Source organism: Micropterus dolomieu, linkage group LG16 (genome assembly GCF_021292245.1).
Source record: "Micropterus dolomieu isolate WLL.071019.BEF.003 ecotype Adirondacks linkage group LG16, ASM2129224v1, whole genome shotgun sequence".
Classification (NCBI taxonomy): Eukaryota; Metazoa; Chordata; class Actinopteri; order Centrarchiformes; family Centrarchidae; genus Micropterus; species Micropterus dolomieu.
Window position 1 is genome coordinate 3294422 of NC_060165.1, and position 25060 is coordinate 3319481.

The window sequence follows — 25060 nt, forward strand, 5'->3', positions numbered from 1 at the left end:
TGTGGATTCTCATGGTGAGGTAGACCTGTACTGCAGCTGGCCTGTACAGTGCAGCTGCACAGCAGAAAACGGCAGTCTGGCCTGTGAGGACTGCAGGGCCAACAGCTTCATTCTCAACCACAGGCAGGGCTCGGAGTAAGTGTTGTTAAGATACTCAGATCCACACCACAGAAGCAGGTAAGACTCTGTGGATCTTGCTCACCAAACCGGCTTAGGATCACATTTGATGGTATGTCAAGATTCTCCAAATCCACGGACCGATTTGACTTTTGATTTTAAGGTCAAGATTTGATAAAAAAACATTTTCAGCGTCTGCCATATCAAATAAAATATGATGTTGCAGATTTGTCTGGTTCCCAGGCTAAGGGATTGTTAGACTATCGAATCTTGTTCAACAGATCACACTTGATACCATATAGGCTATGTTTTTAAAGAAGAAAATGTACATTTTCAGGGCATAAAACAAATGATCTAACTACCATATTTTGGGATATAATGTTCCACATTATGGCCGTATGGTAGAACCATTTATTTAAAGAGGTGGTATTATGCATTTTGGCTTTTTCCCTCTCCTTTATTGAGTTATATCTCTTTTTTGTGCATGTAACAGGTTTGCAAAGTGAAAAAGTCCAGCCCAAAGGGAGTTCCCATCTCCACAGAAAGCTGTGCTCAGAACCGCTTGAAAACAGCTCGTTTGTAGTCCAGCCCTTCACTTCCTTTACTTGTGACATCACAGTGCAAACTCGTCATAAAGCTTGCCAAGAGGCTAGCGGGGTCAGGCACGCCCTCAAACCAAGCTAGTCTGAGCGGAGTATCACCTCACATCCGTCGAGGTTCCAAGCCAGCTGAGGGATACTAAAATGTAATGTGAAAACACGACAGACTGCTGATTGGTCAGAGAGAATATTCACTATTCACTGCATCATCATTGCTGCACCAGACAGAGGCCAGCAACAGAAAGTTTTATATTTTACAGTTTTCGTAGGGAATTTCATCACTAAATCCACTTCTGAGTAGTTTTGAGGTGAGAAATCAGCTGTGTAGATTTCGAATATTGACAGTTTTACAGTAAAGCCGGCAGTTGTGTGTGGCGTCGCTGTCTCTTTGTACTACCTGCAATGGAAAACGGAGCAGGGCCGAGTACAGTCGAGTCTATCGATTTGTGCTATGGAAGCATTTTTCAGCAAGGCAGCAGAGATTATCAGAACACCGGCAACAGTTCAACGTTTAGTCCTAATGGTAAGATGTGGAACAATGATGTTGTGTGGTTGTGGACTGGACACACTACCTTGTTTCTTACGACCCGCCCTTCTCTGCTTCTGATTGGCTAGTAGTCCTTACCTGGGAACTGCGCATGTGCAACTCCCAGCAAAGATTTTGTAGCTCAAGAGCGGAGCGTACAACACATAGGCTGAAAAGAGCTGCAGCAGTGTGCAGTATGAGAAAAATTAAAACCAATTTATATGGTGAAAATTAAACCATGTAAACCTGTTCTGGTACAACCCCTAATTAAGATTTTGAACCTGAAAATGAGCAGAATACCACCTCTTTAAAATGTAATGACATTAACTTATTTCACCACTGAAGTGGGAACAAACTTTAAAAACAAAACAATAAGAGGAGTCACCAGATGGCAGAAAGGAACTTTACAACAAGAACTTGACTTTCCTCTCCTGCAAATAGCCACGAGCCCCCCTTCAAGGAATGAGGCCTTGTGGGTAACCTGAACCCTAAAATGTGGTGTACGGGGTTTGTTGTGGGAAGTGCGTCTCTCACGGGGCCAGCACTTCACAGAAACGTGCTATAAGGGGTTTTATAGTTACTGAAAGGCTGTATGTTGTGTTCACTGTCACAGAGCGTTACTACGGCGTCCTGCATTCTTCACAGCAGAGTTGTGAGAAACGCTACTTATCACAGATAAATGTTACCAGAGGAAACACTGAACTAGCTAGATAACCATAGCGACGGTGGGTCAATCAAAGAACTGCGATGTATCGTCGGGTTCCCCATCAGATAGTGTCTCCCTCCCTTTACCCTGTGGTTAGGGTTAGGGAAATGGTTGATGTCAGGTTAAGATAACACATACTGACAGTACAGCTGCAGGCCACTGGTACAGCTACCCTGTGTCCTCTTTATTTATTTTTTTCCTGGACAAGCCCTAGACACATGCAAGTAAGGCAGGGGTGGAGAGAAAAAAAACCTTGGAAAATCGCAGATCCTGCTTTTGATTTTCAACGTTGAAATTGGAAGTTCATTTCGATCGATTTTTGATTTAAAATCAAAATCTTAACAGCCCTACATTTGATTGTTTGAAGTGTGCTGTGATGGGTGAGTGAGTCAACTCAACCAGGTGCTTCCTAAAAGTAGCTTTGTCCGAGGAAATATTCAAAACACTTTCTCGATCGTAACTGTCATCCGATAATGAGAAAATACAGGCAGAGGTCTCTGCAGATACAGACATTGCCACACACTTCTTGTGGGTCATAGGTAATCATTGAGAGGGATTATTTTTATGAGTTTATACATGTTTTTTTTAGAAAATTCTACTCATTATGTCTTATGAGTATATAATAATAAAATAGGCAAAAAATATAAATGTAAAATCAGCATTAAAGGAATCAATAAATTATTATTTTATAAGGACTATATATATAGTTACATATATAAATACACACTGCGTGTGTACATAAGAGTGTTTAAATAGTGTTGTTTTGTCATGTGACTGCTTATGACCTCATACAGTTCTGGTAGTGCATTTTTTCAGTTTGCATCTTGAGGAATGTGATTTAGTGAGGTGAAAAGTATAGAGCAAAACAGAGGAAATGCTTGGGGCTCACACAGTAACCACGTGCCTGAGAAACAGGATGGACAGGAACGTTGAGCTGGAATTTACTTTCACAATCTGTTTTTAACCTCCACTGTTTGATTGTCATGTGTCTGAATTTGCTTATTGAATCATATTACAAAGTAAATTGATACTAATCCTTCAAACTGTACAGAAAGGAAGTAAAAAGTCTCTTCTTTGATTGTTTACCTCTTATTTCCTAGTTAGTTGGCTTCTATACTAAGTTTTGTTTACTGAATGTATGTGATCTTTTGCTAAGCAAATAATAATAAATGTTGAATGTGTATTTTATTACCTTAAGAAGGCGGCATGTTATCTTATTGCGCATCTTATTATCTTATTATATGTTATAAAAAAATAGGAGAAAAAAAACAACAGATGAGCAGCAAAAGTACCCTTATTTCCTGTGTTAACATACTTCTATCACATGTGCGAAAAGGAGTAGGAAGAAGTAAAACTTATGCACTCCTACACCTTTAATTCTTACATTCCTTCAATTAACAATTTTTATATTATTTATAATATAAAAATTTTATATATTTCATAATTGTTTTTATATATACACATACACACACACATTTTATGTACACAATATTAGAGTGACCACTGACAAGTATTTATCTAACCTCGATTATTTACTTATTCAAACAGCAAAAAATACAACAAAAAAACATAAACATATAGAGAACGATAAGTCTGGCTGGTATTGTGGAATCAGTTATAAAGCATTTTGACAGATCTAAAGTCTACAAAACCACACTTAAGACTTGTAATAGAGAAAACATTACACAATTTAAAGCTAAAAACCAGAAAGGTAATTGATCATTTCACTGGGGAAAAATATTAGAAAGAGAATAGAGCTCTCTGAAAAATCTGCTGTGAACTGAAACAGATGGTTGGCCATGAACATGACAAGTGACATGAAGGAAGATAAAGCAGAGAGTGGCCTTGTCAAATCTAATACTCCTTTGAGTTTGGAAAAGAGACACTCTGAATTATCTTCATAATGTAGAACGAATAAATGTGGCATTTCCAACTTAAACATGACAATAAAATCGACAACCTTCCTATCTGACTGATATCCAGTCATAAATGGTTAGGTTCTATATGTCACTCAGTTATTAAAGATACTATAAGGAATTTTCAGAAAATCCTTGTTATTTAGTGAACTGCAGTCAGCATCCTGTTGCTCGCACACATGCTCACAGGTGTGAGCATCTTGGGCATCGGACAAAACACAACACACCTGGACTGAACACAGCCTCGGAGGCCAGTTAGACAGCTGTGGTACCGAGGTGATATAAAGCCTTATAGCTCAAGTACAGGTGTATAGCTCTGACTCAGAGGAGCCTGATGCTGTATGTGCTCTGTAGACGTCTCGGACATCATCACCTGTAAGTGGTAACCCCCCCCCATGAGCAGGCAGTAAATGTTCAGGATCCGTGTAAATAAATTGTTCTTTGCATATTCAGTTGGAAATATATAGATATTTTTCACACGTCTGTTGCAAAGAAAAAAAAGTTAGGTGAACTAATGGAATTGAAAGGATATTTTACCTGAAAACAATGTGTCCAGAGGGGCAGGTGAAGTTCTAAGATTCTGGGGTGGGGGAGAAAATGAAAAAGAGTGTAGCATGAATTTCTGGATATGATTCTTCTGGAGGACTCTCACTCCGGTCCTTGTTACTTTTGCACAAAGTTCAGGATTGTTGAAGTTATGTTTACTGTCATGTTATCCAGTCACTGCTACTATAGAGCATAAACATATCTGGAAAATCTTCAGTAAATCTATAGTCTCTAGTTTAGAAGACAGCTCTTTCAGTGAGACTCAACATGTCTGAAATCCAGTCAAGGACACCGTGTTCAGCTGCATCGCCTTTTCAACAGTATAGTTACAGTTTGACTCAAGTGTTCACATCTGCCAACTGCATTCGAGTTTAGGAATCCAAATGGATTCAGTTCACTTTTCATGATTGTTACGGCTGTATGTATTTCCCTGTGCTGTGTCCATGTTTTCTGTCCTTCAGTTCTGCTCTGGGAGTGCTCCAGCTAATTACCGAATAAGGTCCACCTGACCTTGGAAGGCGGGCTTTAAAAGCTGCTGTGCAAGTGTCAGGAGGGCACCCTTCTTGATTTGGGACTGCTAGCCTTGCTGCCTCCCAGCTGGGGCATTTTTGCGTTGTGTTTTTGGTGTTCTTAATTTATTGTCTAGTTATGTTAATAAATTCCCTTGATTTGGTTGTTTTAAAGGTGTTTATTTGTGTTGAGTTTGGGTCAGTGTTGGGGTGTTGTTCGTCCCATGTTGCCACCAAAGGGTGGGACGTAACAATGATGTAATTGTAGATTTCACATGAGAGGCTTCTGTTCACAATATTCTTAAACTTGTGAGAGAGAGAGAGAGATGCAGCTGTGGGTGGTGAAACATGGTGTGTAAATAGGCAGAAGATTTAATATAGCAGCAGCAGGTACCCAACTTGGCAGTGTCATGGAATGCAGTGTGAATTAAAAATGGTCGTCCACCATACTCATGTTCCCTCAATAAAAGTGAATAATTTTTACAGGGTGCTGGTGGAAAGTGGTGGGATGCACAGATACATCTAAAAAAAATTGTGAAATGATTATTGTGGAAAAGTTCATTTTCATCTGTAATTTAGTAATTCAGAAAGAGAAATATTTGAAGCCTTTCTGTTATAGTTTTGATGATTACAGTTTACAGCTAATGGAAATCAAAACTCTACTATCTGAAGATTTTTAGAATAAAGAATTTAGAATACAGGAATGTGGACCTGAGAAGAGCTCCAATCAGCTAGTTAACTCAAAACACCTGCAAAGGTTTCCTGAGCCTTTAATCTGTTGGTCTGGTTCTGTTGCTAACAAAGAACTTTTCCACAATATTCTAATTTTTGACAGAGACTCATACTGACAGAGGTCATGGACTTAAGGTAGATGAGATCACAGCGGTCTTGTCACACAATTTTTTATCTAGACAGAGAATATTACAAGAGGTGTGATGTGAATACATGTCCACTCCAATGTAAATGACAAATAACATAATTACTAATAATAATTAATAGTGCATATTATGGAGTAGTAAACATATTAATACATTTTGGTAACATTGGTGTTCATGACAAATAAGCAAAAAACTTACCGCCATCTTCTGTTTGCAATACACTGACTATACCTTGTACAACCCCACTTCAGAAAATCTGAGCTAATTATTTAATACTCAAAAACTTTTTAATAATTAACATGCTTGAATCGCTATAGGAAAACCACAATGGTCAGTCAGCTGTTCAGACCATGACAGCTGTGAGCAGCAGTGAAACAGAAGGACGGTCCCTTGGGTTGAAGGACCTAGTCTCACCTAGACTTGTGTCAGCCAGAGCAGGAGGAATGCACACAGGTAGGCCATTTCACACTTGAAAAGATTGGCTGTGCTTACCACAGTCCTTTGACAGACACAAATTTTAATAAAATGAACACTATATAGTCTTAATACTATGATGGAACAAGGGTTTGAGGTCACATTATCTTTGACCACTTGATAGTTCATGGTAAGAATCGGGTTGCTTGCCTGTATGGATAGGCTTCAGGTGCAGATCCATTTATACCAATTCTCAAGGGTACAGCAAAGTGCTCTCCTTTAAGTTTGTTTCTCAGGTCAGTTTTGATCCTGTTCATTGCTGAGAATTCTCACTCAATTGAAAGTTGACACAGGGATGACCAGGGCCGCTGCACACAATTGACCCTTCGCTAAGCCACGCCCCCCGTAGTTACTGTCGCTAAGTCGGACAAACTGTCGACTTCTAGGACTGCTCTGCCACAATTATTGCACTCCCTGGAGAAATATTGTCTGATTTATGGAGAAAACTGAAAGAAACAGACAGTTTTGCAGTTGCATAGCATTTGAAGGTTGTATTCAGGCTGTCAAACGGACATGAAAAAAAATAAAAAGATCACAGAGTAAAAGAGAACCGCAGTTTTATTATTGAATATTGAGTAAGAGGACAACGATATTAAGGATCAACACTGTTCCTGTAAAGCTGGGAAGGTCTATATTCACTATTACAATCATTAAAAAGCAGAAAAGTTTGGGTTATATAATGTTACATTCAGTAGGAAGTTAGCTAGCGTTGGCTAACTAACATTCCATTAGGAACAATCCACAGCCGACATTCTTCTGGATTTGTTTTAGGTTTTGGAAAGGAAATGAATCGTACTTCTCCTTTCAACCTCTCTGGGTAGCTGCTGTAACTATTACAAGTGCCCCAGGAACAGCGTTTGACTATATCTTGGAAAAAAAGCAAACGAAGGCTCAAAAACAACTCCTTTTACATTAGAGTCAAAGGAGCGCAGCCATGAAAGTTTCGGACCTCAGTTAGAGCGGTATGATTGGCCAGCTGCATATTCGGGGCGTGGCTTAGCGAAGGGTCAATTGACCTATGCAAAGGTAGATGTCTGCTCTCTCTTTTAGGGTCCTAAAGTACTAAAGTATAATCCATTTTCCCCAAGTATCCTCAGTATTCTGCAGCCATAGCTTTTAAATGTATGTTAATTCACAATATTATGACATCTATTAATGCCATTGAAAGTTTGTATGCGCTACATGTTGAATAAATTATTCAGATTTGTATGGATTCTTTTCACTTGCCTGACACAGTGGGACTGGAGGGTGAAGACAGTTATGACACATCTCCTTAGAATTGTGCTATCCATGTTTCAATCTTCCACAATATCTCATGCAGTCATCTCCTCAAAACAGTGTTCACAGTATATAGCACAGTGGTAAATCTGCAAATTCTGACATTTCTGATGTGACTTTGTAGTCAGAGCTGCTCAGAAGCTGACAGCAGGTTTGACTCTGAGCTGAGGGTGAATGATGATGATGATGATAGTGATGAAGGTGCAATGTAACAACAGGAATCACAGGTGGTGTCATAACAAAGTGGTCACTGAAGCCAGGTCCACTAAAGGGTGTCTGATAACAAACCAAATGTCTCTATTTTTCAGTTATCCATTATTTAATGTCATGTCATCATTATATGCTCATTCTTCCATACAGGTATGTGTGGTTCTGAAATTATATAAAAGTACAAAGTAAATTCACGCTGTATGCAACTAGGTGGCAAATAAACCACAAACATCAAATATCAAATGAAATGAGCAGCATTAAATACAACTGTATCAATAAACTGGATAATTGTTGGTATTTCAGCCAACAGACACAAACCAGGCACACATTTAAATACACTCATACTGCCACCTACTGGTAGAGAGGGGAAACATCAGTTTGCTCTACTTTCACTTAAAGGTGCATTACTGCCGAAACCAAATTAATTATCTTTGTCAACAGTAACATTTCTGCACAAACAACAATTACTTAGGTTAAACTATATTCCCAACTGTATTGCACCAAACAATGCACTCACAATGTGGTTTTGTTCAATAGGAGAAAAACAACAAAAAGGGGGAAACAACTGTCAAGGCTGGGTGGTGTGTGGGGAAGGTTGAGGATCCAAATGAAGGATACAGAACGCAGCAGGTACAGTTCAGATGATTTATTAAACAATCCAAGCAAACCAAAATAATAAACAATCCAAACGGAGTATCCAAAGGGCAAAATCAAAATCCACATTGACGAGAACAAGCAGGGGGGAACAAACAGGTAGAGGACATCACACGAGACAGAGTACGACAAGCTACAATGGACCAACAGGAGCAGAACAGGAAGACATTTGAACACTGGCTAAGGAGCAGGTGAGACACATGAGGTGTAATCAAGACAAGACAGGAAACAAGCTGGATGCAAACAGATGCAGACAACCACAAGACAAAAGAGGAAACAGAGCATGACACCATGAGCTAAGACATGGACTGAAGAGACAGCACCTTGACAAAAATGTAACTTGACACCAACACTGAACATAAAACTCTCAAAAACAGAAACAGTTGAGGACACGGACAAGACAGAAACTAAGAACAAAGACTGACACAGAAGCCTGACTACACAAGAACTAAAAATAAGAACACAGAATGAGACGGAACCAATAACTGATGCAAATAAACCTAAACAAGGCTGAACAGAGGAAACACAAGACACGGAACAAAACCCCTCACACAAGACAGGAAACCCCAACACCATGGAACGTATTGAAACAAGAATCAGAACACAAAACAGACAAGGCAAAAAAACAAACCGGCAGGATGTCACAACAACTCGGAGGTCATGTTTACGAACAAAGCTGTATAAGGCCATACGCAGAAATCACACACTTTTTACCAACATTTTCTGCATATGACGAAAATCTGGATGTAAACCAATGTCTGTTTACAGTGTCTAACATCCCCTCCTTTGACACATGGTCGGCACCATGGGTCAACAAGTAAGAGAAAGATGGCTCGTGAAACAACTGGTAGCCCGTCCAGGCTACACTAGGGAGTTATGTGCAACCTTTCTTTGACCAGGATGAAACTTTCTGTCAGTAGCTCCAGTCTGCAGCATAGAGACATCATTATCAGAGAAAAGATCATCCCAGGAGGAAAGGTGCATTTGAAAGATGGGGAGACAGGAGACAGAGCATCAGATTTGGCTGCTGATTCAGCAGTGGCATTTCCCCTGTGGCACTGGATCAAGGTTACCCATGTGAGCCTGACATTTACAAACAGCAAAGCAGAGTCAGGCAGGAGTAAGGCAGAGGGAAGGTTAACAGGGAGTGATTTGGGGGCAATGGGTTTTCCTGTGGAAGTACGTTAACCACGATTTTGCCAGAGACACTCATTAAAGGAGTCCTCTGATGACAGAATTCTTGGGCAGACTCTTAAAGGCATTGCTGTCTTCTTCAAGACCTGAAGGAAAGTTGAAGACAATGTCCACGCGAGTATGGAAATCAGCAGCACTCTCACCTTCGTTCTATGGGTTCTATGAATCAGGGGCCAGTGTGTACGTAGAGGAAAGTGTTCCTTGACTGAAGCGTAGAGGGCATCCATCTGTTGAGTTGGCTGTTGGATGGCTGGATCCCAGTTACTATATGTTTCTCTAGTAGCTCCATTATCGTTGTCCTCTTCCTCTGAGGAATTGTGTGTGTCAACTTGAGCTGCAGGGGCAGGCGAGCATACTCTTTCCTATAACAGTGTCCTACATCATACTTAACACACTAAATGTGCCTTTAAGAGGAAATACACCATCAGTAATTTCATACCGAACTGGAATGCTGTCAACGGCAGTTTATCCCACTTTATTAAATATTTTTTTGCAGGTCCTTTAAGCAGATCTGTAATTATTTTCTATCTTCACTCAGCTTAGATATACAGTACCTTCATACAATCAAAACAGTAGGATTTTTTTTGTTTGTTTTATTTGTTATGGTGGTCCTTTAACAAAAGTTGTTTGAACAAATCCCTTTTTAAAACAGTTCAGGATAGTCAGACCAAATGTACAAAATGTAATGTTACTTCAAATCTTTTATATTGTATGCACAAATAGGTTCCAGTAATTACCTGTGTAACAGCTGACCTCTTCATGCCTGCTGTTAAACAGGGTAACTTCAAAAAACAACCAACTCATATACGTCAGTGGCCTTTTGTGTTACTTCACACTTTTCTGAAAGAGTTTTAACAAATGTTAAGCGTCTCCTATCAGTATCCCAAAGATCTTTGAAATATTTGTCATATCAACAAAAATTCCACATATAGGCTACAGAACAAAATTTCCACATATAAAGACAATCAAAATGTCAGAACTTGTAATTGCACACCTCCATCTAATAAATATATGAGGAATCTTTTCAAATCTATGTCAAACAGTATATGGCTAAACTAGAAATGTGTGGACACAAAATGAACTGCAAACAGCAGGTGCAGACAACAAACACACGTGAAAGCAAAGAGAGACCCTGCACAGTTTTGTTTGGATTTTTGAGTGTCATGGTTATGATATTGAGTTTTGTGATTTCCTGTTTTATTGTGTTAAATCCGTCCTCTTTACCTCCACCAGGTATTTAAGTGTGTCTCTTCTTATTATGTGTTGTGAGATTGTACTTGCGCTCCAACCCTGTTCCTTCCTTTTCCATTGTTTCTGGATTTTCTGCCTTTTGAACAGTCTATACATGTATTTAACAAACTACAACACGTGTGACGACGGCCCGGCTCCACGCGGATTTTCGAGCTCATTATGTTTGATGCCATGCACATTTTCGAGTGGCCTTTTATTGTGGCCAGCCTAAGGCCTTTTATTGTGGCCAGCCTAAGGCACACCTGTGCAATACCCATGCTGTCTGATCAGCATCTTGATATGCCACACCTGTGAGGTGGATGGATTATCTCGGCAAAGGAGAAGTGCTCACTAACACAGATTTTGACAGATTTGTGAACAATATTTGAGAGAAATAGGCCTTTTGTGTAAATAGAGGAAGTCTTAGATCTTTGAGTTCAGCTCATGATGAATGGGGACAAAAAAAAAAAGTGTATAATTTTGTTCAGTGTAGTAATACTGTCAAGTACATGTTATGTACAAACTTGGACAATTAGTATCAAGAAATTAATATGTTTGGCCACAGGAACTGGTACCAGCTGGATGTGAATCAAACTACAACTTTGAACTCCACCCCCAATTTCAAAATCTTCACACAGGATGGGAAAAACAATTCTCAGGATGTAACAACAATCTAGAGCTTGGAAAACAGTATCAGCTCCTTCATGTTGTGCATTACAGTCTGTCAGTGACACCCTCAAAAATCACAAGTGATTGCAGCCTTTTTTCTGAGATATTAATTACTATTCATAGTTCCATACTGTGAGCATGCAGCGGAGCTTTCTCCTGGATGAGGCTGACAAACTCGTGTTTCTCCAGGCAGCCCCGACACTCTTCTCCCCATGAGGCTAAAATGTTCCTCAGCTCCACGACCCTCAGCTTTTTGAGCCCATCACTGCTCAGATCCTTCAGCTGAGGCTCTGCAGACAACCACAAAACAGAAACAGACTTTTCTGTTTTGTGCACACTAAAATGAATGGTTAGTCTTTGTTGTGCATTTGAACACACATTACCATATCTGAGCTGACAGATCTGTGTGTCGCTGCTACTGAGGCGTTGGCAGATCTTCTCAACAGGGACATGGAAGGCCAGAGGTCGAGACACTGATGCTGTGACACGGGTGGCTGCATCACTGCTGGCTCCTAGGTAGTAACACTGAGACAGCACATAAAACATACCTTTTTCTATTATCAGCTCAGTATACTGGTTATCACAGTCATATTAGTTAAGTCTGCAGCTCACGATGTATGACATGGAAAACCATTCATGGGTGTGGAGATTCTTTCTCTTTTCTTGTTGCCTCTTATCCAGACTTGAAATGACGTTTAAATGTCAGTATGATTCAATTAATTTCAATCCCTGACAGAAACACAATTTCACTAAAGCCAGGCAGCTCACACACCAAAAACTTGATATACAAGAAGAGGGTAGTAAAAAAAAGGTCGGCTGAGATAGACTGCTGGGTATTGGTCAAGTCCACTGGGTATCTTCCAAAGTTACAGTGTTTTTAGTACAAAATTCCCTCTTTGTTCCACCATTGCTTCACTGTGATTTAGCAAGGAAACACTGTCCAGGGGAACACAAAGATTGAAAACAGCATAATCGCTGCTGATATGACATGAACAGATAATTATGCCTGAAGGTGCTGGATGCAACCCTGAATAAGTTTTTTTGTAATTTAACTGGATTTAAAGTTTTGAAATGGAGTTTTCCCCCCATAAAATATCTATTAAATGCTGTTTTGAATTCCTTGTTCCTTGTGTATGCAGGGTATGTATTGAATTGATTATTTTTTTTAAATCTAGTTGTGAAACTGTTGGTGTGTATTATTATCTGGTACCATGAGTGCCTGTATTGTACTGTGCAGTTTGTAAAACACCCCAGCAGTCCAACTTGCACAAACAAGTGGAAATTTTCTTTGCGTTGTATTCTCACCAGCCTTGCCTCCTTCCCTTGGGCGACAGTGCAGGCCTGGATCAGCTCTTCTTCCACCAGGGCAGGAGTGAGTTCTCTGTGGGCTGAGGTCAGACTGCCATACAGTCTGTGGAGAAAGCCCACACACACTGCAGACCACATCACTTTTAGTAGAAGTGAGCATCAATTATTTGTGGACATGTGTTATATATTTTAATGAATAGGTCCTGACTCGAACTGGCGACCTCGGGTATGGGAGACGGATGAGCTAACCGAGGAGGCTGAAACCCATGGGCACTAGTGCGTCTCTTAACGTGTTCGGGGAGTGAGGTTTACTTACTGCACAGCCATCCGGCTTCGGTTACATAACGCATTGTCTGTTACAATGGACACGTTACAGCAAAATGAGTTTGTGTCTTCATTTGTTGATGTGTATGTTGTGTATATTATTCTGACAAATAGTTATGTTTTGTTGGTGCTTTGTGGCCCACAACACTATGAATTATATATATATTTATAATATAAATTATAAATAAGAAAAATAAACATAAATGAGATCAAATGTGTTGAGAAGCATGACATCTGTTCATTCTAAATAAGTCTTGTTTTAATATGTTTTCAGGAACCTTTCTTGTTTTTCATTTATCAAGTTCAATTATGAGTGAGTTAATTATGAGTTCAAATATGTGTTGTTGTATGTGCTTATTGGCTGACAAATACACTCACTGGCCAATTTATTGGGTACACCTTTCTAGTTGGACCCCCTTTTGCCTTCAGAACTGCATTAATTCTTCATGGCATACTTTCAACAAGGTGTTGGAAACATTCCTTCATATTGACACGATAGCATCACGCAGTTGCTGCAGATTTGTCGGCTGCACATCCATGATGCAAATCTCCTCCACCACATCCCAAAGATGTTCAGATTGAGATCTGGTGACTGTGGAGGCCATTGGAGTTCAGTGAACTCATTGTCATGTTGAAGAAACCAGTTTGAGATGATTTGAGCTTTTATGACATGGAGCATTATCGTGCTGGAAGTATCCATCAGAAGATCGTACACTGTGCTCATAAAGGGATGGACATAGTCAGCAACAGTACTCAGGTAGGCTGTCGTGTTTAAACAATGCTCAATTAAGGGGATCAAAGTGTGCCAAGAAAATATCCCCCAAACCATTACACCACCACCAGCAGCCTGAACCGTTGATACAAGGCAGGATGGATCCACGCTTTCATGTTACTTATGCCAGATTCTGACCCTACCATCTGAATGTTGCAGCTGAAATCGAGACTCAACAGATCAGGCAATGCTTCTATTGTCCACTTTTGGTGAGCCTGTGCGAATCGTAGCCTCAGTTTCCTTTCCTTAGCGGACAGGAGTGGCACCCAGTGTGGTCTTCTGCTGCTGTAGCACCATCTGCTTCAAGGTTCGACATACCTTGGTTGTAACTAGTTGTTATTTGAGTTACTGTTGCCTTTCTGTCACCTTGAACCAGTCTGCCTATTCTCTTCTGACCTCTGACATCAACAAGGCATTTTCGTCCACACAACTGCTCACTGGATGTTGTATCTTTTTCAGACCATTCTCTGCAAACCCTAGAGATGGTTGTGCGTGAAAATCCCAGTAGATCAGCAGTTTCTGAAATACTTAGAGCAGCCTGTCTGGCACCAACAACCATGCCACATTCAAAGTCATTTAAATCCACTTTCTTCCCCATTCTGATACTCGGTTTGAACTTCGGCAAAGTTGTCTTGACTAGTCTACATGCCTAAATGCATTACCTTGTTGCCATGTGATTGGCTGACTGGCTATTTGTGTTAACAAGCAATTGAACAGGTGTACCTAATAAAGTGGCAGGTGAGTGTATATAGGCCTGTTTTTGAAGTAATGTGCAGGACATGGGATCCACAGGGTTTTGGGTTTTTTTTGCACACTGTGGCTAGCTATGACAGACAGAATTGTTTACATTTCTTTCCTGTAACTTCAGAATACCTTCCACAGTCTTTTCATCTATATTCTGACTCAAATCATTTTAAAATGATAGCCCTCCCAATTTCATCCACACGTGCAGGGCAGATTATGGTGGGAGAACTGTGTTGCCACAGGCATGCATGGCTGATTTTGAGTAAGAAATAAGAGCCTGTAAATGATATCTGTACTTAAAAAAAGCACAGTGTAGTACTGGTAAACTATAGCGAGACTGTAAACAACTTACTCACACCATGCTGTCTAACCTTCACAGTCGTCTGCCACAGAGAAAGTAAACCCTCTGAAAAACAGCAGAATGGCGAGGGACAGCACCGACATGGTAGCTTTTGTCGTTATTATTAGCTGGGTGTCCCAGCCACCGACTTCAGTCCTTCAGTCCAGCTCTGACAGCCCCGAGACAGACAGGTGTTATGCCGAGTTTTGCCTGCCTGCCGAGAATTGCATGCACCTCCAAATACTGCTATTAAACGCTATAATATGTGGGGTTTATCAATAGTGATAAATGATTCGAAGTATTTATTTTATTAACGTTTAGAGTCTTTAATATTTTAATACACTTAGAAGTACCATTCCTTGACATTCAGTAAATATAGCCTATGTGGTGGTAACGCCGTTTGATCAATGAGCACATCAAAATGTCTGAAAAGGACCTAAGGAGGTGGATGCATAATTCGGAAAATCAAATTTTGTAGGCTACCTGCCGAGATTTGCATCCACCTCTTTTCTCAGCATAAATGACCGTTAGCACCCGCGCGGTGCATGCAATTCTCGGCAGGCAGGCAGAATTCGGCACAACACCTGGACGTACGTCACCGCATAGCTAAAGATCCACTAGGCTTAAACTTTAATGAAGCGATCTAAAATATACGTACAGATTATACCAACAGTAAAAAAGAAAAAATGTGACTCAGACATCAGTGCAAACGGACTAACCAAATAATATAACACACACTTTTCCCAGTACTTTTGATACATTTACCCGAAAATACTCCCTTTTACTTAAGTAAGAGTTTGATTTTTTTGTGAATATTTTTTAACATTGTGCATTCAAGTAAAAGCTCCAAATTAATACTTCTTTCACCACTGGAATTTGGCAGGTGAGTAGACGTTAGTAAGAAACCGTCTTATGCCTTCTGAGCGCTTCGAGACATGTATCCTGTATCGTAACATGTTTTTGGTGTTTACCTGTATCATTATTATATGCTATAATTATATAATAAAATGAAATAATTATGTTTACTTATGCGTTACGTTTACGCTTTTGTTCTGAAAACCTTGAACCGGAAGTTGCTCCTTCCGGCGGAACACGGTCCGCATGCGCGTGGCCCAACCGGTCCTTTGAGCTGGGATCTGTCTGCAATGGCTGCGATTGGAGTTCACTTCGGATATACATGCGCTTGTGTGGCGATATTTAAGGTGCGTTGCGTTCAGTTTCTCTGTACCTGCCTTTCACACACTGTCCCTTTTCCTCTGCTCGATAAGATAGTGACCGGGTTGAGCTCAAGTCAAAAACCCCACTGAGATGTTGCTGGTTGGCGTAAACTGTACGTACAAAAACTAACTTAACGTTTCTAAATCATTTCATGTGGGATAAGTTAACGTTAGCTCCGCAACGGTCCGTGAATCATCCGTTCCATCAATTATCTCATTCAACCCGGAAAGCAAAAAAATCCGTGTCAGAACTCAGTTTTTCGGTTTCTGTAGGCTTTAAAAAGGATGCTGACTGTTTTTTCTTGTTTTCGTCTTGACCAGGGCAATCTACAAGAAGAGCTAGAAAACAAAAAAAACCCAAAATCTTATTTTTGTTTCGTGGTTCTCAGCCTTACGCATGCGCAGCCTGATGCAGCATGTATCGTGCACGTACCTCTCGGGAGCACGCTGATTCAAAGAGAAAGTTTGTTAAGCATTTTTGAAACTGAAAATGAACATCCAAAAGGCAGCACCGTGATCAGATCCACACTAGAGGGAATTATGTGAATTACACTAGGTGTTCCGTATATCACGCCCGTCCAGCTCATGTGACTCCCCTTAGATTAATAAATCCACATTCCCTCACACAAGAATAAACTTGGTAAAACAAAAAGGTTCCACCATTTATCTCTGTATATTCCATGAGTCCACAACACAGTCAAAAAAACGGCATTGAAGGGACACATATTTCTTTATTGTACAGTTAACAAACAAATACAATAGATTTGTAATTATTTAGAGCAGACCTGGATTAAACACAATATTTAAGGAATATAAGCAAATATGTCACACCCCTGGAACCCCAGCAGCACTCCCTACATGACACCCAGGGGCAGAATCTTCCTCTTCCTCCACGAAGACATTTCGACTGGATGGGCAAAATGTTTGGATTAATTTTCTGTCAATTAACTGTTTTTTTATGTATTGTCCAGCTCTACCTACAGGAACAAAAAATAAATGTGTGTTTGTGTGTTCAGGATGGGCGGGCTGATGTGGTGGCTAATGATGCAGGAGACAGAGTGACTCCAGCTGTTGTGGCCTACAGAGACACTGAGCAGGTACAACATTATGTATTTCTTCTCTTCAAGTCAGTGTTCACCAAGGGCCACATGAACTGAGGGATGTTTCATAAAGATGGATCAGGACAGCAGGGCTTATTGTGAAAAGACCTATCTTGAATTAACCCGTGAACAGAACCAGGATCAGTCAGTTTCATGGAGCTGGTTTGGAGCTGTTGTGAGCAGTGGCAGTCATCCTGTCCTGTGGGTTCTCTGTGTGTGTGTGTGTGTGTGTGTGTGTATCTGAGCCCCGCCCTCGGTCAAACAGACACACAGACATACAGCTCTTTATACAACCTGCTCTCTACATTTGTATTGAGTCCCAACCTCACTCCCTGCATGCTGAACATTGAGAGAGATTATTTTTGTATGAGTCTACAGTGGTGTGAAAAAGTGTTTACCCCCTTCCTGATTTGTTATTTTTCTGCATGTTTGTCACACTAATATATTTCAAATCATCAAACAAACTGAAATATTAGACAAAGATAACACATGTAATCACAAAGTGCAGTTTTTAAATGAAAGTTTTATTATTAAATGGGAAAAAAATCCAAACCTACATGGCCCTGTGTGAAAAAGTGATTGCCCCCTCCCCTCTGTTAAAACATAACTCAACTGTGTTTTTTTACATCCAGCCACACCCTGGCCTGATTACTGCCACACCTATTCTCAATCAAGAAATCACTTAAATAGGACCTGCCTGACAAAGTGAAGTAGACCAAAAGATCCTCAGAAGCTAGACATCATGCTGCGATCCAGAGAAATTCAGGAACAAATGAGAAACATAGTAATTGAGATTTATCACTCTGGAAAAGGTCATAAAGCCATTTCTAAAGCTTTGGGACGCCAGTGAACCACAGTGAGAGCCATTATTCACAAATGGCGAAAACATGGAACAGTGGAGGAGCGCAGCGACAACTCATCCAAGAGGTCACACAAAACCCCACAACAACATTCAGAGAACTGCAGGCTTCACTTGCCTCCGTTAAGGTCAGTGTTCATGACTCCACCATAATAAAGGGATTCGGCAAAAATGGACTGCATGGCAGAGTTCCAAGATGAAAACCGCTGCTTAGCAAAAGTAACCTAAAGGCCCGTCTCAGTATTGCCAGAAAACATCTTGATGACTTTTGGGAAAATACTCTGTGGACTGATGGAACAAAAGTTGAATTTTTTGGAAGGTGTGGGTCCCATTACATCTGGCGTAAAAGTAACAGCATTTCAGAAAAGGAACATCATACAGTAACATATGGTGGTGGTAATGTGATGGTCCGGGGCTGTTTTGCTGCTCCAGGACCTGTAGAAGCTATGGTAAATGAAACCATGAATTCTGCTGTCTACCAAAAAGTCCTGAAGGAGAATGTCCGGCCATCTGTTGGTGACCTCAAGCTGAAGCGCACTTGGGTTCTACAGCAGGACAATGATCCACAACACACCAGCAATCCACCTGTGAATGGCTTAAGAAAAACAATGGAGACTTTGGAGTGGCCTAATCAAAGTCCTGACCTGAATCCGATCAAGATGTTGTGGCATGACCTTAAAAAAAGCAGTTAAGGCTCAAACCCTCCAGTGTGGCTGAAATACAACAATTCTGCAAAATTCCTCCACAGCCTGTAAAAGAATCATTGCCAGTTATCGCAAACGCTTGATTGCAGTTATTGCTGCTAAGGGTGGCCCAACCAGTTATTAGGTTTAGGGGGCAATCACTTTTCACACAGGACCACGTAGGTTTATAACCCCCCCCCCCCCCCCCCCCCCCCCCTTAATAATAAAAACCTTCAATTAAAAATCGCATTTTGTGTTTACTTGTTATCTTTGTCTAATTCTACTATCTAATGTTTGATGAAACATTTTTGTGTGACAAATGGGCATAAATCATCAAAACAAAGTGGAAGGATGCAAACACGTTTTCACACCATTGTATTTTGTAGGGCTGGGTGATATGGACCAAAAATCATATCCTAGTATTTTTGGGCTGAATCTTCTGTGAAGTGTGCTAAAAGTTCAGAGCCAAATTTGAGATGTAGGATCACACATCTGAACTTTTTAATCCAAAATATGTCCAAATAACTTGATTCTTTGTAGCCATACATGGTCACACAGCACTACCTACATTTTCTGGCCATTTATATGTAGGCACTTGAATTGCTCTGTGCACAGTTCTCTGTTAAACCTCCCTAGATGGAGCCAGGTTGTTGCATTATTGAAAGCTGTGTGATGCATCTGTAAAGCCTCTACAGCTGTAGCTATAGAGTGACTAACATGTTGGCATTTGTGCTTTTAGCTGTTTTTTTTTCTGTCTGCCTATTGACTGATTTTTATGTTCTGCAGATTGTAGGTATTGCAGCAAAGCAAGGACGGGTCCGCAACGCCGCCAACACAGTTGTTAAAGTGAAACAAGTGCTGGGGAGAAGGTGACATTGCACTGTCTTGTTTGCAAATCTTAAAGCTACTGGAGACTCAGTTGTTGGCTTGTTTGAATGTTAAAATCTAAATATGTCAGTAGGGAGAAATGTACTTCCTTACAGAATCATTGGTAGCCGGATTCTTGACTTGAATGCTTGACAAGGCGGTCATTCAAGGACCTGTAATCAAACAAGAGGACACCTGCACATTTCAGCCTTGCAGTATTTAACTGAATGAGTTGTTCAGAGTGACTTATAGATTTTATCTTTGTCTCTCAACGGGCAGCTTTGGTGATCCAGAGACACAAATTCACAAAACAGAGACCAAGTGCCAGGTGAGTTTAACAGATCCACCCTGAAGAGTTTTTTTTTTATCTCAAAATGTCTAAAATGATTGCTTTGCTACATAGATTTTGTTTCCTTCATTAACATTAATTTTTGTCATGCTGTTCATATAGTTCTACAGCTTAGAAGCTTGTTTCTTAGATGCAGTTTTGAAAATACTTTTTGAACCCAAGACAATTTGCTGTCATGGTAAAGCAGCGACTCCTCAGTCTGAGCTGTGATTGCTGTGTTCAGGTGGTCAACAGAGGAGACAAGCCTTATTATGAGATCACAGCAGGAGATCACCCAGAGTACGTTGCTCCAGAGGATGTTGCAAAACTCATCTTCCACAAAATGAAAGGTATTTTGTGGAAAACTCTTTGTCACACACACACACTTACATCCCTCATAAATGAGCAGCAAGTTGATTGATCATTCCGATTTTCACAGAAACGGCTCAGTCAGCTTTGGGCTCTGATGTCACCGACGCAGTCATTACTGTCCCGTTTGAGTTTGCACATGCTCAGAAACGTGCTCTAAAGTAGGCCACATACTACATACTACCCATAACAATGGTGATATTTTGTGAGATGGTTTCCATATGTTCCTTTTAATACAGTCCACAACTCTGTTTGTTCTGTGCAGGCAGGCAGCTGAAGCTGCAGGGTTTCATGTGCTGAGGCTGATCCACGAGCCTGCTGCTGCTCTGTTGGCCTATAACATCGGACAGGACTGTTCTTCTGGAAAGAGGTACAGCACTGATTCTGCATGATGAAGATTGCTTAAACACATTTCTTAGAATTATGCCTCCTTTTCTCAAAACTCTAAACACAAATCCATAACCATCTACTCAATTCCCCAAACATCCTATTTTCAGGTCAAAATGAAGCTCTCCACTCAAAACCATTCAATCTTGTTGAAAAACCCTCAGACAAAACACACAAGCCCTCAAAAACACACTCACAACAACGCAGTCTGACACGCTGAAGAGATACAATACCAGAAAAACTGTTTAAAAGTAATGTCTGTAGTTCTCCCCCTCAAATCTTTTCACATGAACACAACAAATGTATACTGTACATTTGCACAGTTTTTATTCCTTAATGTACTGTACAACACAGCAAACAAAAAAATCATTCTGCCCCACGTCTTTTGTGTGAGACCATAGACAGTATATTACTGGACGAAGCCACTCCGCTGATTTGAATGGAGAGGAGTGAAGCCAGTTTTGGACCAATAAAATACTACTACAGGGCTACTTCCTGTTGGCACCAGCATCTACTGCGCATGATCGCGCAGCATAACCGTGGTTTAATGACATAGAACAACGGCAGAAACACCGTAACTCTGGTAGCTGCGTAGCTGCACCAACAAAACGTTTCATGGTTCAGTGTGTTTGTCTGACTCGGATCGTCACTGATTAATCAGCCCACCTACAAGGCTCACCTGTCAAACACCAACGCACTGATGGCCTAATCGGTTTTTTTTAGATTGCTGAGAGTTAAGAATCTAAGCAATACGGTTACATCTCTCATGTGCGACAGGGTGTCACAGGGTTTTGACATCATTTTTGGGCCTACATGGATCCCTCCATGAAGGCTTTGGTTGACTCGTCCGATCTCTGTCTTACCCCCTTGTGTGAGACAGGCCAGAGAATCTCTTCCTCCACTTTCTCCTTCTCTCCCTACTTCTTCTCCACCCCTCCTCCTCCCAACTAGGGCTGTGCGATATGACAAAAAACAACGGCACAGCAAGTAACTAATAACTAATGGGAAAGAGCAGCCAAGCAGCACAGCTCTCCTGCTGCTACAGCTAACATCACAACAACAGCATGTCTTGGCGAACTAGAAAGTAAGCTGTTTATTCGTGGGCAAGTCATTTAACGTTTCCTGACTAACACACACATCATGACTGGCACTGCTGGATAGTGTTGTGTGGCTTGTCCATTACTTTAAATGCTAATTTCACAACAAAATAAACGATAGAGCATAATTGTAAATGATAGATATAGTCATATCGCACAGCCCTACTCCCAACTCCTTCTCCACTTCCTCCACTTTCTCCTCCTTCACCTGTTTGTTCTCTCCGTACTTTATTGAACAATATTGAATGTTAGTGCTTTCTTAATGCCCACATAGTGTAGGCAATGAGAAATGAAGGGATCTGTGTATGTGTGAGTTTTACAGTGACAGTTCAACAAATCTGAATCATGTGTCAAAACAGGGAGTGTTTTATAGTTTGGGGAAATGGCTGTGCTTTCTGATAAATGGCATTATGGTTTTGATTTTTTTCTTTAAAAGGCTGGTTATAGTGTTTAAGCAGTCGAAACTGTAATAAAACTAAACTAAATCAAGTTGTATATATTTCCACCTTGGCTTAATGGACTCATTTATGAAGTCAAAATGAATAGATTTCCAACAATTTGGCCTGATGCTGATCTGTTCTTTGTCGACAGCCATGTCCTGGTGTATAAGCTGGGTGGGACTTCCCTGAGTGTGACGGTGCTGCAGGTCAATGGAGGAATGTTCCGGGTTCTCAACACCCACACTGACCACAGCATCGGAGGAGAGAGCTTCACACAGGCCTTGGCCCAGCACCTCGCCGCTGAGTTCAAGCGGTAGCTACTGTGTTTTCTGCTGCTCCCTGGAGCTCTCCTTACACTTTTTTTCCGCCACATGTTACAGTTTTACTTTGTAGCTATAAATACAGTGGGGAGAACAAGTATTTGATACACTTCTGATTTTGCAGGTTTTCCTACTTACAAAGCATGTAGAGGTCTGTTAATTTTATCATAGGTACACTGAGAAATTTCAGCTTCGATTTTAGCGCAATCTGTAAGTGGAATTGCCCCAAATTTGGTATCAATCGGAGTTGTGGTTGTGGATATCTAAAATGCATGTAAGTCTATGGGATTTTCTTGAATAGCGCCAACTAGTTAGTGTCGATTGGACTTGCGGCTTCGAAGGAGTTAATTAAAATAGCTTTTCCAGTTTTCGCGATTTTGCGAAATGAAAACGTCATCGCACAGAGGCGGGTCCTATACCATTGGAATCGGCAGCATCCCCTAAACACGTAGACATAAGGTTTATGAATGTGCGATGTAGTGAGCCGTAGTGATCCTGCAAAATGTCCTTTGGTTGAAAATCCCGTTTAAATGAATGGGGTGTTTGAGGTTCGATTATAGCGCCACCTTTAGGCTGAATTGCACCAAACTTTTCAGGTGTCATCAGGGCCCCATGGGGAACAAGTGACCCAAATATGGTGTCAATGGGACTTGTGGTTATGGAGATATAAAATGCATGTAAGTCAATGGGATTTTTTTTGACATCTTTAATCTGCAACAACACCGCCACCTATAGGTATATTTGGGTCAACTTTGGTGCATGTAGTAAGGGGACCATGCTGAAGAATTCGGCACAAGTTTCATGTGAGTGTGACTTGTGGTTATAGAGGAACAAGTTTCTTGGATTAAATAGCGCCACCTAGGGGCGAGTTGCACCAAATTTTGCACAGGCCCTCAGGGGGGTGTCCCACATGAATGCTCCAAATTTGGTGTCGATCAGCCTTTCCAAAGCGAAGATATGACTTAATTTCCTGTTTATAGCGTTTTTTTCGCAGATGTTTGCTAGCATATAATTGCGACATTTTTAGTCTGATCAAAATTTCCTCTACAAACTTTCATGAGCTTGGTCCAGAGATTATCCGTGCCAAGTTTGGTGTCGATCGGACGTGCGGCTTTGGAGGAGTTAATTAAAATAGGTTTCTCACTTTTCGCAATGTAGCGAAAAAAGGTTTAGGCGGAAATGGGCGTGGCCTATACCACGAGAATCAGCACGATCCCACAAACACGTGGATGTACAGTTTTTGATATCTGCCTTTGTGAGCAGGAGTTCCAAGCCCAAACGTGTTGACCTTGCTTATTGTGCCCCCTAGAGTTAGAAGTGTGTGGATGTTTGCGCCTGAGTTACTTGCAGGGGCTTGTACCTACCCTATGAGTTTGGCGTCCCTAGCAGTTACCGTCGAACGATTACAATAGGGTTCCCTTGCATTCGTGGGTTCCCAGCCCACTCGGGCTTGGACTAATAATAATAATAACATGGGTTTATTTCATCACTGGGGTAATATGCAGTAAGATAATTACTGGCGACTGTACAGTCAGTCTGTAACGTTAGTTTTAGCCACTCATACGTGGCCGGTAGAGGAAACAGGGAATATAAAATAACCGAAAGTTAGATGACGCATGGTCTAACATTACGTTACCATGACAACAGCTTTGCAGAAATAATTAACGTTGGGGAGATTAAAACATTTAGAAAATCCATTTTAAGGCAGCACTACAACTAGAAACACGCAATGCAATTCCCACCATGCTATTTTTTTTTTTTCCAAAGCTAGTAAACAGAACACTATATACAGTGGGTACGGAAAGTATTCAGACCCCTTTAAATTTTTCACTCTGTTTCATTGCAGCCATTTTCCAAAAATCAAAAAAGTTAATTTTATTTCTCAGTAATGTACACTCAGCACCCCATCTTGACAGAAAAAAACAGAAATGTAGAAATTTTAGCAAATTTATTAAAAAAGAGAAACTGAAATATCACATGGTCATAAGTATTCAGACCCTTTGCTCAGTATTTAGTAGAAGCACCCTTTTGATCTAATACAGCCATGAGTCGTTTTGGGAAAGATGCAACAAGTTTTTCACATCTGGATTTGGGTATCCTCTGCCATTCCTCCTTGCAGATCCTCTCCAGTTCTGTCAGGTTGGATGGTAAACGTTGGTGGACAGCCATTTTCAGGTCTCTCCAGAGATGCTCAATTGGGTTTAAGTCAGGGCTCTGGCTGGGCCATTCAAGAACAGCCACGGAGTTGTTGTGAAGCCACTCCTTCGTTATTTTAGCGGTGTGCTTAGGGTCATTGTCTTGTTGGAAGGTAAACCTTCGGCCCAGTCTGAGGTCCAGAGCACTCTGGAAAAGGATTTCGTCCAGGATATCCCTGTACTTGGCCGCATTCATCTTTCCCT

At 40.8% G+C, this 25060-nt stretch overlaps 3 protein-coding genes and 1 long non-coding RNA gene across 5 annotated transcripts in view; 2 read left to right on the plus strand and 2 right to left on the minus strand.

Annotated features, from left to right (window-relative positions):
• Positions 1-342, plus strand: part of irak3 (interleukin-1 receptor-associated kinase 3) — a 22426-nt gene extending 22084 nt beyond the window's left edge. Inside the window, exon 13 of one of the 2 annotated variants that reach the window (XM_046072648.1) lies at positions 20-342. In XM_046072648.1, the coding sequence (XP_045928604.1) occupies positions 20-139 (120 nt within the window). In that variant the 3' untranslated portion in view covers positions 140-342. Of the gene's footprint in view, positions 1-14 lie in introns of both variants that reach the window. The other variant, XM_046072649.1, reaches the window with a different exon arrangement.
• A 10917-nt stretch (positions 343-11259) lies between these two features.
• Positions 11260-15598, minus strand: cdnf (cerebral dopamine neurotrophic factor). The gene is made up of 5 exons (XM_046072638.1): positions 15594-15598; positions 15026-15150; positions 12812-12939; positions 11890-12031; positions 11260-11796 (listed from the first exon to the last, which is right to left on the minus strand). The coding sequence occupies exons 1-5, from the start codon at positions 15596-15598 to the stop codon at positions 11624-11626; spliced, it is 573 nt and encodes a 190-aa protein (XP_045928594.1). The 3' UTR covers positions 11260-11623.
• A 462-nt stretch (positions 15599-16060) lies between these two features.
• Positions 16061-25060, plus strand: part of hspa14 (heat shock protein 14) — a 12024-nt gene continuing 3024 nt past the window's right edge. The window contains exons 1-8 of the mRNA XM_046072402.1: positions 16061-16196; positions 17228-17308; positions 19640-19722; positions 20000-20048; positions 20293-20398; positions 20488-20578; positions 20683-20787; positions 22493-22654. Of these exons, the coding sequence (XP_045928358.1) occupies positions 16140-16196; positions 17228-17308; positions 19640-19722; positions 20000-20048; positions 20293-20398; positions 20488-20578; positions 20683-20787; positions 22493-22654 (734 nt within the window). The 5' untranslated portion in view covers positions 16061-16139. The remainder of the gene's footprint in view (positions 16197-17227; positions 17309-19639; positions 19723-19999; positions 20049-20292; positions 20399-20487; positions 20579-20682; positions 20788-22492; positions 22655-25060) is intronic.
• LOC123985049 overlaps positions 16947-25060 on the minus strand; it is an 8909-nt gene continuing 795 nt past the window's right edge. Inside the window, exons 2-3 of the long non-coding RNA XR_006828584.1 lie at positions 19835-19893; positions 16947-17118 (exon numbers count right to left, since the gene is read on the minus strand). This is a non-coding gene — a long non-coding RNA (uncharacterized LOC123985049). The remainder of the gene's footprint in view (positions 17119-19834; positions 19894-25060) is intronic.